The sequence below is a fragment of the Kogia breviceps genome, chromosome 11 (genome assembly GCF_026419965.1).
Source record: "Kogia breviceps isolate mKogBre1 chromosome 11, mKogBre1 haplotype 1, whole genome shotgun sequence".
In the NCBI taxonomy this organism is placed as follows: Eukaryota; Metazoa; Chordata; class Mammalia; order Artiodactyla; family Physeteridae; genus Kogia; species Kogia breviceps.
In genome coordinates, this window is record NC_081320.1 from 45,061,788 (window position 1) to 45,076,626 (window position 14,839).

Here is a 14,839-nt window from a genome sequence, read left to right on the forward strand (position 1 = left end):
AGCTCATCTTTAATCTTTCTACCCTACATGTTGTCAGATAAATTTAATGGGTAAGACAAAGCTCTTAAGATGTATTTGGATCCCTTACAATAGAGATCTGATAATTAAGGGACCTGGGAAGAAAAGGCCCAACAGACAAGAAATTGACTCAAAGGTTTTATCCTGTTTTCATATTTCTAATAAAATTTGGTTTCCAGAGATGAAAAATAAAATAAAATAAAATAAACCAGTTAGCTCACAAATAGCCACTGAGGTAGTTGGTGCTATTACACCCATTTTACAGAGAAGGAACAGAGAGATTAAGTGACTGAGTCACCCAGCTTGAATGTGGTGGAGCTGGATTTGAGCCCAGGCAGCCACACTCTCGTTTGATTGTTTCTCAGTGTTGACAAAATTCAAGGTTTTGCCCTTTTTTGTTTTGCTTTTCCAACCATTTGATGCTTTCAAATAAATGCTAGTTTTCTACTTCTCAACCCTTGTAGCTGCTAATTTTGAAGACTTCTGACTGTAAAACATGGCAAAATAATAAATAAAAACAAGCAAAAGCAAAAAAAAAAAAAAAAAGACCCAAGCAAGAAAATACTATAGTTCACAGTACTTTACCTTATGATATAATTTCAGAAAGCTTCTGATGATGATGTCAAACAGGAACTTTATATGGTTAAATTTTACCACCAGAGTGTGTCTGTGTGTCATACATGAAACATGGCTTCAAAAAGCCTGGGCGTGCCTGGTCTAATCCCTTATTCAAAGGACTTAACTGAAATTAAGTCACCCTAAATTGAACATAGCACCAAGAATGTAAGAAACAAGAATAAAGCTGCTCTTATTCATTAGGGGGCTGAAAAGGTCTTATGAGTCTCCTAATTTCTTACATGACAGGAGCACAAACATTACAGACCATCTAATTGAGCCTTTTCATTGCACAGAAGAGGATAGTCAGACCCAGAAAAATGAAGAGAAGTTCCGATCTGGCCTGCTGATGCCTTGTCTGGGATTCCCCCTACATTTGCACACGGAGCGCCCTCCCGCTCATCTCTTCCCGCCCCCCGGGGGCTCTATTTCTCCGCGGTGCCTGGGTACCCAGGCTGGGGCGGCCTTCTGCGCATGTGCAGGGCCCACATCCCGCACGGGAAATGCCGAGACTGCAGACCGCTCGATGCATTCCTGATACACCAAGCCTGCCTTTAATCCCCTGACCCGAGCTTGCCTGCCAAACTCAAACAACAACAGCAAAAGACAACACAGAGGCCTAGGGTTTGACCAAAGGGAGAGTCAGAATTTCCCTGCAGTTACCATGGCTCTGTTTACACATTCTAGAGACGGGAGGGTTTTGCAATCTTCAGAAGAGAAGGGAATCTTTGATGTGTTTTTTTCATTTGGCCAAAAATTGATGGAGTCAAATCATAGTCCCCAGCAATTCCACTAACAGAATTGGCAGCACCTGAAGTGAATTTCTACGTCTAATCAAGCATAAGGGCTTTGGGGGAAGTCCCCCTGAAACTGCCCTTTAAGGATGTCGCAGGGAGGGGAAAAACCACCAGTATGATAAATGGACGACAGACTGGATGTGCTTTGTGTTAATAAATCAGGGGTTTGTGGGCGGTCAGCAGAAGAGTGGAACTGAGCTCCAGAAAACTGCCAGCCCCTGTCCTGCCGCCCCCCATCCCACCCCCCGAGATGGCCAGGAGAACCTTCCAGGAGCGGAATGAAGGGGCTTTTTAACAGTCTGTCGGAAGTTATTAATTGGCTGCACTGTGTTGTAACCCACTCATACTTTTAAACCTTCAGTAAACCTCCCTATGCAGATGGCTTTGTGCCAGTGGTGCCTTTGGGGGATGGAGGGATCTGGTTTGTCAGATGGTATCTATCTCCTTCTGAGAGGAGATAACACAGAAGAAGCCAGAAATGGAGTCAGTGGTGCCTGGAGAAACCTCAGAGATTAAGGAGGGATGCTGGTTTCCCATCAGGGGAAGTTGTGTTTAAATTTTAAAGGATGTGGTGGCCCCAGATATCCAGTTGTCTGATGTTTGGGGAACACAGTGGCAGCACATGATTCAGACAGTGAGGCCCATTCTGACCTGCTTGTCCCCAGGCAGACCTGCTCTAGGAGGAAAAAAAGCTGCAAAATATGAAGCCTGATGCACACATTTGGTTAGCCCATAACTGGATCAGTCCTGTGCTGCTGTCACACACTGAAACGTTCCATCTCTCTAATCATGACAGGCTTTTGTATAGCCCCATGCTTCAACATTCACAGCTCCATATGCTTGGGACAAACTTCTCCCACTTCTTCTACCCGTCTTTTAAGATATTGCTTGAATTTAACCTGTTCTGTGAAGAACTCCCTGATTCCCCAGAGAATTCAATGCTCCCTTCTTGTATTTGCCATGGTTCCTTGTACTGACCTTCACTCACTCAACAGATATTTAACAGTTAGTTAGTTATTAAGCAAATCAGCAAGAAGAAGGGGTGAGATCACTGATCCTGGGGTTGCCTCACTCCTCCTTATAGGCCATGATGAGAATAGCGCCCCCTGGAGCTGTGCATATGGTGGCCCTCTGAGAATCAGTCTACAAGTTCTTAACATTCCTGCTTCTCTTGACATTCATTTGGCAGAAGAGACAGATGGCTAGTTTGACCCAAATAGGCTCTCAATCTCCAATTCGCTATGGGTACCAGTGGGAACTATCTATGGAAAGGAGAACATAACTGAAACGGAATGGAGCCCAAGGAAACAGTTTTAAATCAGCCTTTGAATTCATTAAAAAGTTCACTGAACTGTAACACATCTAAAACCCTTAGGATAAACCCTATGTAGCCCCAAACAAGGGCCCTGTATTTGTCCATTCCTTCCTTCACTCGCTCAAGCAACTGTAGTTGTGCCCCACTGCACAGTGTTCTATTTTGAGAAAAACAGAGAGAATGCAGCTGTCAACAAGATCATTTACATTTACAGAGGGGTAAGTTTTGTGAGGGTGACGACATGAAACAAAGGATTAAGGCTACAGAAACTACCAGGCCCAAGAGGCTCTGGAGGGGAGGGCAGACCTCAAGTAGATCTGGCTGTACTGTCTCAACTGAAGTCTTTGGGGATAAGCCAGAGAGGTCACCTTCAATGTCAGCCTTGGCGATGAATTCCTAGGAGTGAATTGGTGAGTCAGAAAAATTCATCAACACTTCTGTTTGTAAATACCAAAAAATTCCAACTGACTTAACTATATGTTTTGGTACCATCATATCTGTTCACACACACACAGTGATTAACACAGTGACTGTCTTGTGTTCTTCAATAAAGAATTGTGTGTTTATTTTTTAAAGCAATGTTCCATTTTAAACTACTGAATATAGAAGACTGAATGCTGGGTTTGTTCCAGGACCTCTGATTGCAGCAGACATGTGTGTGTGTGTGTGTGTGTGTGTGTGTGTGTGTGTGCAAGCGTGCATGTATGTATCAGTGTGTGTCAGATGTCCACTGGAAAAAGGATGCCTAGCAGAAGCTTGGTCCTTCACCTCTTCAGAGTGGGCAGTTAGTCTGGCTGTCTGTGTAGACACAGCTGCGAGATGTAACAGGCCTCATGCTATTAAGGAGTTCAATTTGTCTGCTCCTAGACAAGTTGTTTAATTTTTCTGTAGCTCAGTTTTCCCATCTAAAAAATTCTTGTCACAGAGAGATTGTTAGGTCAGTGAGCATGATAATAAACCTAGAAATAAATTCATCATTCAAAGCTAGGTACTTATTGTGACTTGGATGCCCACCCAGTGTCATTTCCTTCAGTACATATCCCTCTCCCTCTCAAACAGTCAGAAAATCCATGGAAGGTGAGGACATTTAGAACTAAATCAGCAGATGAAGTACTGCATTATTGATTCTCCCATAAACTGCCAATTGTTTGGAATAACTAGAGACTTAGTGAGGAACCCTCACTCTATTGCCAATTAGAGAAGACCCTTAACCCAGGAAATGCCCTTCTTGGTTGTGAAAATTGAGCTTCCTTGTTTTTGTGGAGAGCTTGAAATTTCAAGTAATTTTTCTTTGTCCTGTCTTTATATACAGAAACATTACTGTCGGTTGCACGAAATCTCAAAAAGTCATGCCTTTTTATATTATGCATTTTGATATTCCCTAATAAATAGGATCACTGAGAGCTCATTATAAAGTTGTGTCCATTGTCTAAGTTTATTCATTTTTTAGTAGATTTTACCTCTCTTAGGATATGATGCTTACAGAGCTGACGAAAGTTTGGATAATTGATGCTTGTTCATATACATGGCAGAGACTATTTAACCTCATTTGGCTAATTATTGAATGTTAGATACTGTATTAAGCTCCTTGGGGAATAAGTCAAAGATTAATTAGATATAGATCCTGACCTTCAAGTATAGCTAATGGTCTTGAACTTTGATGCAGAAGGAAAAGTTTAATAAATAAATACCCTGGGAATGTGGCGAAGGTAGAAATTAGCTCTGGTGGAAGGAATTACAGCATAGGAGCTGTGCTCGAAAGGCTGGTGGGATTTGAACACAGGGAGCTGGAGTGGAGAAGGTTGTCTAGATTCAGACTATGATTTTTAGGGCCTTGTATAAAATACTTTTATGGGCTGAGTTATGTCATCGTTTCTGTGGGATTTCTTTATTTTTTTCTGCCAAAACACATTAAGAAGGAGATTAAGCCTGCTTAATTCACAAGGCCAAGGAACAATCAGGGCCAGCATGCATGCCCAGGTAATCAGCACAGCCTGCAGCCCGCCCCCGCCAGCCCGGAAACTCCTATAGGTCTAAAACAACCTTTCAGGTCTCAAGTGTCCCCAGGTTGTCATTCTCTTTCAGAGATCAGCTCTGCCTTCTTGAGGTGAAAGTATGGCTTCCATAAGAATAGTGGATGAAACCGGAAAAATTCAACTACCTCTTTTCTCTTGCTTTTAGCTCTTCTTTCTTGGTGGTTTACTGGCTTGGGCTTTGTTTTTTTTTTTCCTCCAAAATTGTATTGTTGGCTATCAGACTTCATTCTACAAATACTTATTGAGCTTGTTTTGTGTGTGGAATCCTAGGCTAGATGCTGGGGCCTGGGGTCAACCACACCCCAGTCTTGGACCTAAGTCTCCTGGAGTATTTTGGCCATGGTGGCTGCCACAACACCTTCCAAAGGCAAATGGAGGACCAGAAACAGAAAGGGGCAATAACTCCGCTAATTGAACATAGTGAGTGAAGGGAACATTCTTCACCTCAGGGCAAACAGAGCAACCTCAGCAAGAGCTTCTTGCCCTATTTTTCTCTGGGAGTATAAGACACAGCTGCACACAACAGAACCACAGCCAAACTGGAACCCGGGGAACTAGCCACGGTGCTTTCTCTTGAAGGATTAAGAAAAGGCTTTTGTGGATGTCAGGAGAGTTTCTTTTCCTCCCTCCTCTGTGCACAGAAATGTAATTTCCTCCTCTGATTTCTGGGCAGAAAGCTAGCATTCCAACAAGATGCGCTTTAATTGATTGCAGCTATTAAATCCCTTAGCTTACAAGCTTATAATTCAGGATATAAGAGCCACATGGAATTTAAAATGTAATCCTTATTATTATTATTTTTTTTCTCTATGTTGGAAACTTGACAAAGGCATTGGGAAGAAGAATGGTGAGGGGATGGTGCTCGCTTTGCAACAGCAGACCTTACGGATTAAGGACAATGAACTCGAAACCTCACCAATATATCTTCTGATCCCACTAAGTTTGCAGACCTGTACTCTGGCTTCTAAATTGGTTAGTGTTGCATTGAGGGAGGCCAGCTAACCCAGGAGTAATTGGAGGGTCAGGAAAAGCACTGGGCAGGCACTGCTGCCCAGGGATGCCCCTTCTCACCATCAGCCTTTAATGCCTCCAGGCCACACATGCAGCAGACCTGCTTATTGGACAATTTATGATGGAATTTAGGACATTTTTCTTCCTTTAAATGATGAGGGTCTAATATCCTATGCAAGGCTGGAATACTAGCATATCCCCCTCCACTGTATTTTCTTTATTGCCTGGCAAACTACAGCACCATCTGTTTCTAGAACCACTGATTGTTTGGACGATGTGGCAAATTCACTCTGATCTACACATATAAAACATAAGTCTCTGCAGGGAGAAGAGATCCATCAAGTGTCTGTTTTACAGGAAAAATCAGTACCTTGGGACTCCAAATAATTGTACATATAAAACTACTTATGTTTGCATTTCAAATTTTTCTTGCAAGGAGAAAACCTTCCAAAAACCGTTCTGCCTCTGGCTGCCAGTTCAGTTCAGTTCCTGTTCATCCTTGGTTAGGAAAGAGCCAAAGACCTCCCTCCCCCTTTGCTGCTTTGTACTCAGTGGGAGTCTGGGCTTGACTTAGCTCTGCTTTGCAGAGGCCTGAGTCTCAGGCTGCCCAGTCAGCTCTCTGCCCCACTCCACCATCCTGTCCACCTGGTCACTCACCTCACTTTCCTCAGCAGGGGGTGGAGGGACCTCCTTGATAATCTGAAAAGAAAAAAAAAAAGAACAAGTCAGTAGAAATCTCCAGCCACCTGCTTTCCAAGAGCCCTGCTCTCAAGAGGTGCCTGGTGGTGTGACCATAATTACCATAGTAATGGGCCCAAGCAAGGCAGGTGTCTTTCTGGGTAGAATAGCTCAGTTAGTTAGAACATGACTCAGGCAGAGAGTTCCACACTCAATTGTGTCTGCTGTAGTTTTGTATAGAGAAAAAAACGTTCCATGGGTAAAAGTTTCATCTTTTATCCCAGGGAGCTATCCTGCAAATTTATTCACTCATTTATTCATCTAGTCATTCCTGCATCAAATCATTCACCCATCCGCCCAAACAGCTGCACATTTAACAAAGAATGGTCCAGAATAGAAGTTAAGATAGTGCTACAGAGATAAGTCAGGTATGGACCACAGTCAAACTGTTGGCAATCCCATTAACTGTCTCTGGCCCCAGGTGGTACCCATGGAGGGAGGATGACAGTCAGGATGACAGATTCCCGACAAAGGGCAGCAAAGAAGGGGTAACCGGGGATTCCTTTCAGGGCCCTGCAATTTAAGAGGCACAAAGATTTACATAACAATATTCTAAGACTGGACTCTGCAAATACCCCATCATCAGGGTTAAAGAGAGACATGTGGTCACTCTGGGAAGGCAAGCAATTGTGAGCCCCTTCTAACCAATGAGAGGATGGGCGACATATGGAGAAGGATGGGAAGGAGAAAAGAAGGGTGGCGGTAAGTAGCCTGTCCTCACTTTTGTCTCCAACTTGCACACCCCACTCATCAAAGGAAAGCTCTTGTACCCTTGCAGTTAATTTGACTTAGAGTCTTTTACAAGGCAATTTGGCCATTATCCACTCTGTCTCCACCGTGTCTCCCTCCTCTCACACCCCAAGCTTATTATCAGAATGTTGGGTCCCCTACCTGCAGTCTTTTTCCTTAGAGAATTCTGGTAAATACGAAAGTCATTAAATATCTTTTGATGTCTTAGCGTTAGGGCTGGCCTGGACCACTTTATGGATGGATGCTCGGGCGCTGTCCATGGGACCAGTTCCTTAATGTAGTTGGAGAGCTCTCCCGGCTGCAGGGCAGGCTGCCTACTAGGCAGCTCTTCCTCACTTCTCCCCCCTACTAAGTACATGTCACCTTTGATTTGAGGATTATTCTGGGACCTCATTTGGGCTCTGATCTCCACTGCTGTCACCCATGCTCTCACTATCTGTAATGTCATCTCTGTATGTTGAGACAGGCTACTGACTTGAGGCTCTACTAACATCAGCCAGGGGACTGAGCCTCCAGTCACCTAAAAGGATAGTACTCAATTAATTAAGAGGCAGAGGCTATCATTTCAATTTATTTATTTATTTTATTTTTTGGCTGCACTGTGTGTCATGTGGGGTCTCAGTTCCCCGGCCAGGGATCGAACTCGCACCCCCTGCACTGGAAGTGCAGAGCCTTTACCCCTGGACCGCCAGGGAAGCCCCGAGGCTATCATTTCAAACTCTCATTTCATCTGCCTCCACTTCCTGGCCGTCGTGGGAAACCTGCTGAAGGTCTTTGGAAAGCATGAAGCCATGATTTTGCTCACCCACTCAACACTGGCTCCAAATTCCTTAAAAAAAATCTCTGAGGAGGGTCATTACTGCCCAATGCTGATTTCCCGTCATCCCAGAGGCAGTGATGATTTTCAAACAGGAAATGCCTGGAGACTGGAGGGAGGGGTGAGGAGCTGGGGACAGCAATCTGGAATGCAGGATTAAGGAAGGGAGCGAGAGGAGAGCAGGATACTTAGGAACACAGACAGATGTTGACAAGAGTGCCGTGGGCAGTGTATTTGCTAAGTACCCTGGGTGTACAGAGGCTTGGTGCAGAGCAGCTGGGGTTTTGTCTTCACAGTGCAACCAGCTTCCCCCCTTGCTGCATGGAAGCACTGTGTAGTTGTCAAGCGTGAAACCCAGACCCGCCTTGTTTTGACTGTGACGATCTGACAAGTCCCTGAACCTCCTTGAGCTCCACTGCCTTCATCTATTAAATGGGATCAATAACACTAAACTTGCAGGCATTGAGTCACGATGAGCAATAATGTTTGCAAAACATCTGGAACAGAGGGGTTGCTCAAGAGATGGTGCATACTATCATTATTCTCCTTTCCCTTTCTTGTAGTCACTGTCTTTTGCTTTTATTAAATCTTTAACAAAGGTTTCACTTAACTTCCCCTCCCTCCGCAAATACAAAATGAAAATTTAGTATATACTATGTATGGTGGTTTCCAGATGGCGCAGCCTAGAAGCCAGAGCTTCCTAAGAAGGGTGAGACAGGAGGCTGGTGCTCAGACAGTGGCCAGAGGGCCTGACAGTGGCCAGGGTCTTCAGGGGGGGTCAGCAGGAGTCTGCTTCACCACATACGTGTAAGCACATGACATCAGCCAGGAAGCGCTGACATCGGCCAAGCAGCCCACCACTCAGACCAACCCATCTGTGGGTTGATGGCCAACGTGTCTTACTGGGTATTTATCGAATTCTACATCCAACAATGTCCCAAGGGAACCCCAAAGACAAAGCAAAACACATGCTTTATTAAGTATTAATCAAAGGCGGACTAATTCATAGTCTAGATGTCAGGCTGACACACTTGTAAACTGGGCACCTGAGCTTCTGGAAAAATGCCACCATGTTCAGGTAGACGAAATTTAGGCACTTCCAATCTGGCCTTATCGGATGGCTTGTCTGGCTCTATTCAGCGGGAATGAGGAAGAAGTCTTCCTCTTGCTTCCAGTCCCTGCCCCCTCCTTCCCAGTCTTCTCCTGGGGGCAGGTGCAGCTTGCCCAGGGAATGGCAGGAGAGCGTCTCAAAGTGCGATCCGGGCAGGCTGGATGGGCTGTCTGTGAGTGAGCCAAACTCTCATGCTAAGACCAGTGCCTGGGCCACCCAGTGGAGAGCTCTGAGCACAGGGATAGTCAGCCCTCCCCACTCCCTCCCTTCCCCCCACTCCCCGCCAGGGCCCCAGCCCAGGTGGCCTGGAGGAGCAATTGGACAACAGCTTGCATTGGTCTTGAGCCTACGGCACCACTGCAGCCTCACAGGAGAAAATGCAAATTGCCTCAGCCCCCAAAAGGCCTGCATGATGTGCAGACATGGCCCCCCACCTCTCTACTTCACCCCTCTCTACCTCTCTCCCCTTCACTTTCTGTACTTCAGCCTCCTGTCACCTTCCTGTCCCTTCCACACACCCTGCCGCTTCACCCTTGTAGCATCTTCTGCCTAATTGCTGGCTATCCTCCCTGCTTTGTCTGCACGCCTCCATGTACCCCAGTTAACACCTATTCATTGGCTAGATCACCTCCCCTGAGAAGTCGCCCAGGACCTTACAGAACAAGCAAGGTCCCCTTTATGGGGTCTCACATAACCTAGTGTTTTCTGTAGCATTTCAAAATGTAATTAAAGGTTAATTGCATAATTCTTGGCTTCCAACTAGTATGATTAGATGGTCTTTACTGCCAACCAGAATGCAAGCTAGAAGCAACTGAACACTATAAAGCTTAGGCTTGATTTGAGCTACTTCCCTTCTTAGAAGGTTCTGGGAGCTTCCTCTTGGTTGTGGGTGGACTTTTCAGCTCCTTCCTCATTAGGAGGGACAAACAGAAGATGGATAAGGTTGAAGAGACCCTTAGTGAAATGTTTAAGAGGAAAATCCCTCAACAAACATATTTGTAAGCATAACATGGCAGAACTGAATGGCAGTTCCGGGGTAACTCTGGGGACATTTTTTCATATTTCTCCTCCAGAGGCCAACATCACATCCCTACTTACTATCATTTTCAGGTTGGATATTTGGGATGAGTAGAAAGTGACCAGATACCTTCTTGGGATAGCTGCCCTAGAGTCCCTTTTGCATTAATGGTTGGACTGGTGAAGTAAAAGCACATAAGAAAAATGAGATGGGATAGAGAACTTCTGAATTCTATTAGTGTTTCTTCGCTACCTGAGAATTTCTTGAAACTCTGTTGTGAATTGGGAGATGTGTCTCTGCTCCCTTATCAGTGACTTTAACTCTGATTTAGTCCATGTTTGTTTACGTGGATGTAGAGGTGGCCAGATTTGACAAGATCTGTTGTACGGGTAAAGGAAAGAAAGCTTGAAAAGACCAGGTGGAATCTTATTAAATTGAAATCTTACTGGCAACTTCTCACTGAGTCGAAACAAATTCAAGTTTTTAGGTACACCTCTTAGTTTGGCTGTTGGAAGTGAAATGATAGAAAATGTGGAGATACAGTTAGCATGGGATGATTACAGTAGAAAGATCACATATGCCCAGGTCCTTTGTGACACCTGGGAACTTTACTGTGTTTTATGAGTCAAGTTCAACTGTTTAGGTCTCTGTAAAGCTCTCTCTTAAAATTTATTTTATAAAATGTTAAGGTGAAATAAAGTACCTGGTGAGTTTATTTTGCTTTTTTTTTTTTTTTTTCCCCTCCAGAAGTGTTCAAGATTTGCTCCTAATTTATGTTGGATCCTTGCACTTTGTTGCCCTTGCATCTCTACTGCTATAGTCCTGTGTAATGGAATGCAGAGTGCAATCTACGCGGTTTTTGACACCGGCCCCTCTTCCTCCTCTCAGGGTACCCACACTGGCTCATTCCATTTAATAGAGTGAGTCTGGTCAGTGTGCTGCACGAGGAGCAGGGGGATATGTCAGGCTTGGCTATTCCCCCATGGGCCCCTGCTATGGCTCCACCATCACAACATTCCATTTCTCCTGCTTATCTTTCCTGTCTCTTCACTCTGACAGTGGCTGGCTGTAGGCTAAGCTGTACGAGCTCATGTTAGACAGATGCTCATCTTATGGCATGAGAAGAGGACTTCTTTTTGGGTTTCCTTTCTTCTTAGATTGTCTTCAGTGTCTCAGTGTCCTTTCTGCTTGAGCTGGAATAAGGAGCATCTCCTGCATCCTCCTTTATACCGAAGGTGTGGTTCTCTTATTGCAGAGGAGACACTTCCATGACACATAGCCAATTCTGTTGTCCAGACAAAGTCCATGAGAATGGCTTAAGATAACTACTCTATTAACAAAATTAAGCATTTGTCCTCTAGTTTGAATTAGCTGAATAGCTCTAAACATTATTGAGTACCAGAGTAGCCTGCAAGACTTCTTAAAACACAGACTTCTGGGTTGCATCCCTGACTTTATTATCAGTAGGTCTGGAGTGGGATCTTTGCATTTCTAACAAGTTCCCAAATGATGCTTATACTGCTGGTCCATGGATCACACTTTGAGAACTATGGATTAGCCTGTTTTTAACAATGCTACACCTCAATTAGATACATGGGGGTATGTTTTGCTTCAAGTCAGACATTCCTATGACTGTTCTGTTGAGAGTTGTCTATGGCTGATTAGAAACACCAGGTTTGAAAATGTTTCAGTCTCAAAGTTATAGTGTCTCTGCTCTATTGTCAGGGACTATGGGGTCTTCATTTCTTATGTGTCCCACCTAGGGGAAGACAGAGTACTATCTCTGGAGGAAACTCTCTTACTTCCTCTGATGAGCATTTGTGCTCATCTGTGTGCAGAGCTGGCATGGCCTGCATTCTTGGATCCAGCCCTGAAGCAAACCCAGTCAGATCATTTCCTGGGAGTTAGGGACACGGTTCTTATCTTTCACTGCACCATTGGCGATGAACTGACTGCACTGCATTTGCATCTCTTTCTTCTGCAAGAAGAACTGGACTCTAAGCTTCTAGAAGACATGGGCATACGTGGTTCAGTTTTTATCTCCTGACACAGAGTCAGTGCTTGTTGCTTAGTCACTATTTCTGGAATGAATGAGTATGCATTATAAAGGAAAAGATAAAGAAAGCATTTCTGATTATTCTAAACTTCTTTGCCTGTCAAATAAGCACTTTAGTGATACAAGATGCAAATCTGGTTTCTCAACTCTCCATATAAATGTTTCTTTAGTATTTAATATGCTAACAGTTCCAAATGCCATGAGTGGATTGTGACACATGTATGCACCTTGAGGATCTCATTAGAGTTATGGGTTGGACTCATGGTTAATTATGGTACTTTATTGACACCATCTATATCTCATTTTATCCCCTAACGCCAGCCTCCAAGTAAATTCCCTTGCCTTGTAGTTCAAGAATCAGCTTTGTGTCCCAAATTAAATTTCCAAGAAGGCTTCCAGAAAATTTGAAAGCAACATGTACAGTTTCTTTTCTTACAATACAGGTATATAATATGTGAATTTATTCATATGTGGTAAGGAGACTGAGCAATAAAATCAATAAACTGTGAAATCGTATTAGCTCAAAGTATGAATTTTCATGAAGTAAAAGAGAAGGTAATATACAGGCAGACTTTGCTTTATTATGCATTAAAGATACTTTGTTTTTTACAAATTGAAGCTTTGTGGCAACCCTGTGTTGAACAAGTCTTTTGGTGCCATTTTTCCAACACCATTTGCTCACTTCAGGTCTCTGTGTCACATTTAGGTAATTCTCTCAATATTTCAAAAATTTTCATTATCATTATGTTTGCTATGGTGATCTGCAATCAGTGATCTTTGATGTTACTATTATAAAAAGATGATGACTAAATAAATAAGGAAACAGAAGCTTTAAATGACACAATAGACCAGATAGATTTAATTGATATTTATAGGACATTCCAACCAAAAACAGCAGATTACACTTTCTTCTCAAGTGCACACGGAACATTCTCCAGGATAGATCACATCTTGGGTTACAAATCAAGCCTCAGTAAATTTAAGAAAATTGAAATCATATCCAGCATCTTTTCTGACCACAACACTATGAGATTAGAAATGAATTACAGGGAAAAAAACGTAAAAAACACAAACAGATGGAGGCTAAACAATACATTACTAGATAACCAAGAGATCACTGAAGAAATCAAAGAGGAAATCAAAAAATACCCAGAGACAAATGACAATGAAAACACGATGATCCAAAACCTATGGGAGGCATCAAAAGCAGTTCTAAGAGGGAAGCTTATAGCTATACAAGCCTACATCAAGAAACAAGAAAAACCTCAAATAAACAATATAACCTTACACCTAAAGGAACTAGAGAAAGAAGAACAAACAAAACCCAAAGTTAGCAGAAGGAAAGAAATCATAAAGATCAGAGGAGAAATAAATGAAATACAAACAAAGAAAACAATAGCAAAGATCAATACAACTAAAAGCTTGTTCTTTGAGAAGATAAACAAAATTGATAAACCATTAGCCAGACTCATCAAGAAAAAGAGGGAGAGGACTCAAATCCGTAAAATTAGAAATGAAAAAGGAGAAATTACAACAGATAATGCAGAAATACAAAGCATCCTAAGAGACTACTACAAGCAACTCTATGCCAATAAAATGGTCAACCTGGAAGAAATGGACAAATTCTTAGAAAGGTATAACCTTCCAAGACTGAACCAGGAAGACACAGAAAATATGAATAGAACAATCACAAGTAATGAAATTGAAACTGTGATTAAAAATCTTCCAACAAACAAAAGTCCAGGACCAGATAGTTTCACAGGTGAATTCTATCAAACATTTAGAGAAGAGCTAAACCCATCCTTCTCAAACTCTTCCAAAATTTGCAGAGGAAGGAACACTCCCAAACTCATTCTGTGAGGCCACCATCACCCCGATACTAAAACCAGACAAAGATACTACAAAAAAAGAAAATTACAGACCAGTATCACTGATGAATATAGATGCAAAAATCCTCAACAAAATGCTAGCAAACAGGATCCAATAACACATTAAAAGGATCATACACCATGATCAAGTGAGATTTATCCCAGGGATACAAGGATTCTTCAATATATGCAAATCAATCCATGTGATATACCATATTAACAAATTGAAGAATAAAAACCATATGATCATCTCAATAGATGCAGAAAAAGCTTTTGACAAAATTCAACACCCATTTATGATAAAGGCTCTCCAGAAAGTAGGTATAGAGGGAACCTACCTCAACATAATAAAGGCCATATACAACAAACCCACAGCAAACATCATTCTCAATGGTGAAAAGCTGGAAGCATTTCCTCTGAGATCAGGAACAAGACAAGGATGTGCACTCTCACCACTATGATTCAACATAGTTTTGGAAGTCCTAGCCATGGCAATCAGACAAGAAAAAGAAATAAAAGGAATACAAATTGGAAAAGAAGAAGTAAAACTGTCACTGTTTGCAGATGACATGATACTATACATAGAGAATCCTAAAGATGCCACCAGAAAACTGCTAGAGCTAATCAATGAATTTGCGAAAGTTGCAGGATACAAAATTAATGCACAGAAATCTCTTGCATTCCTATAC

General features: G+C 42.7%; 1 protein-coding gene across 1 annotated transcript in view; it reads right to left on the bottom strand.

Annotated features, from left to right (window-relative positions):
* The window catches only part of ANTXR1 (ANTXR cell adhesion molecule 1), a 246,853-nt gene that overhangs the window by 73,570 nt on the left and 158,444 nt on the right, over window positions 1–14,839 (bottom strand). Inside the window, exon 14 of the mRNA XM_059079800.2 lies at window positions 6,450–6,491. Coding sequence (XP_058935783.1) covers window positions 6,450–6,491 — 42 coding nt within the window. The remainder of the gene's footprint in view (window positions 1–6,449; window positions 6,492–14,839) is intronic.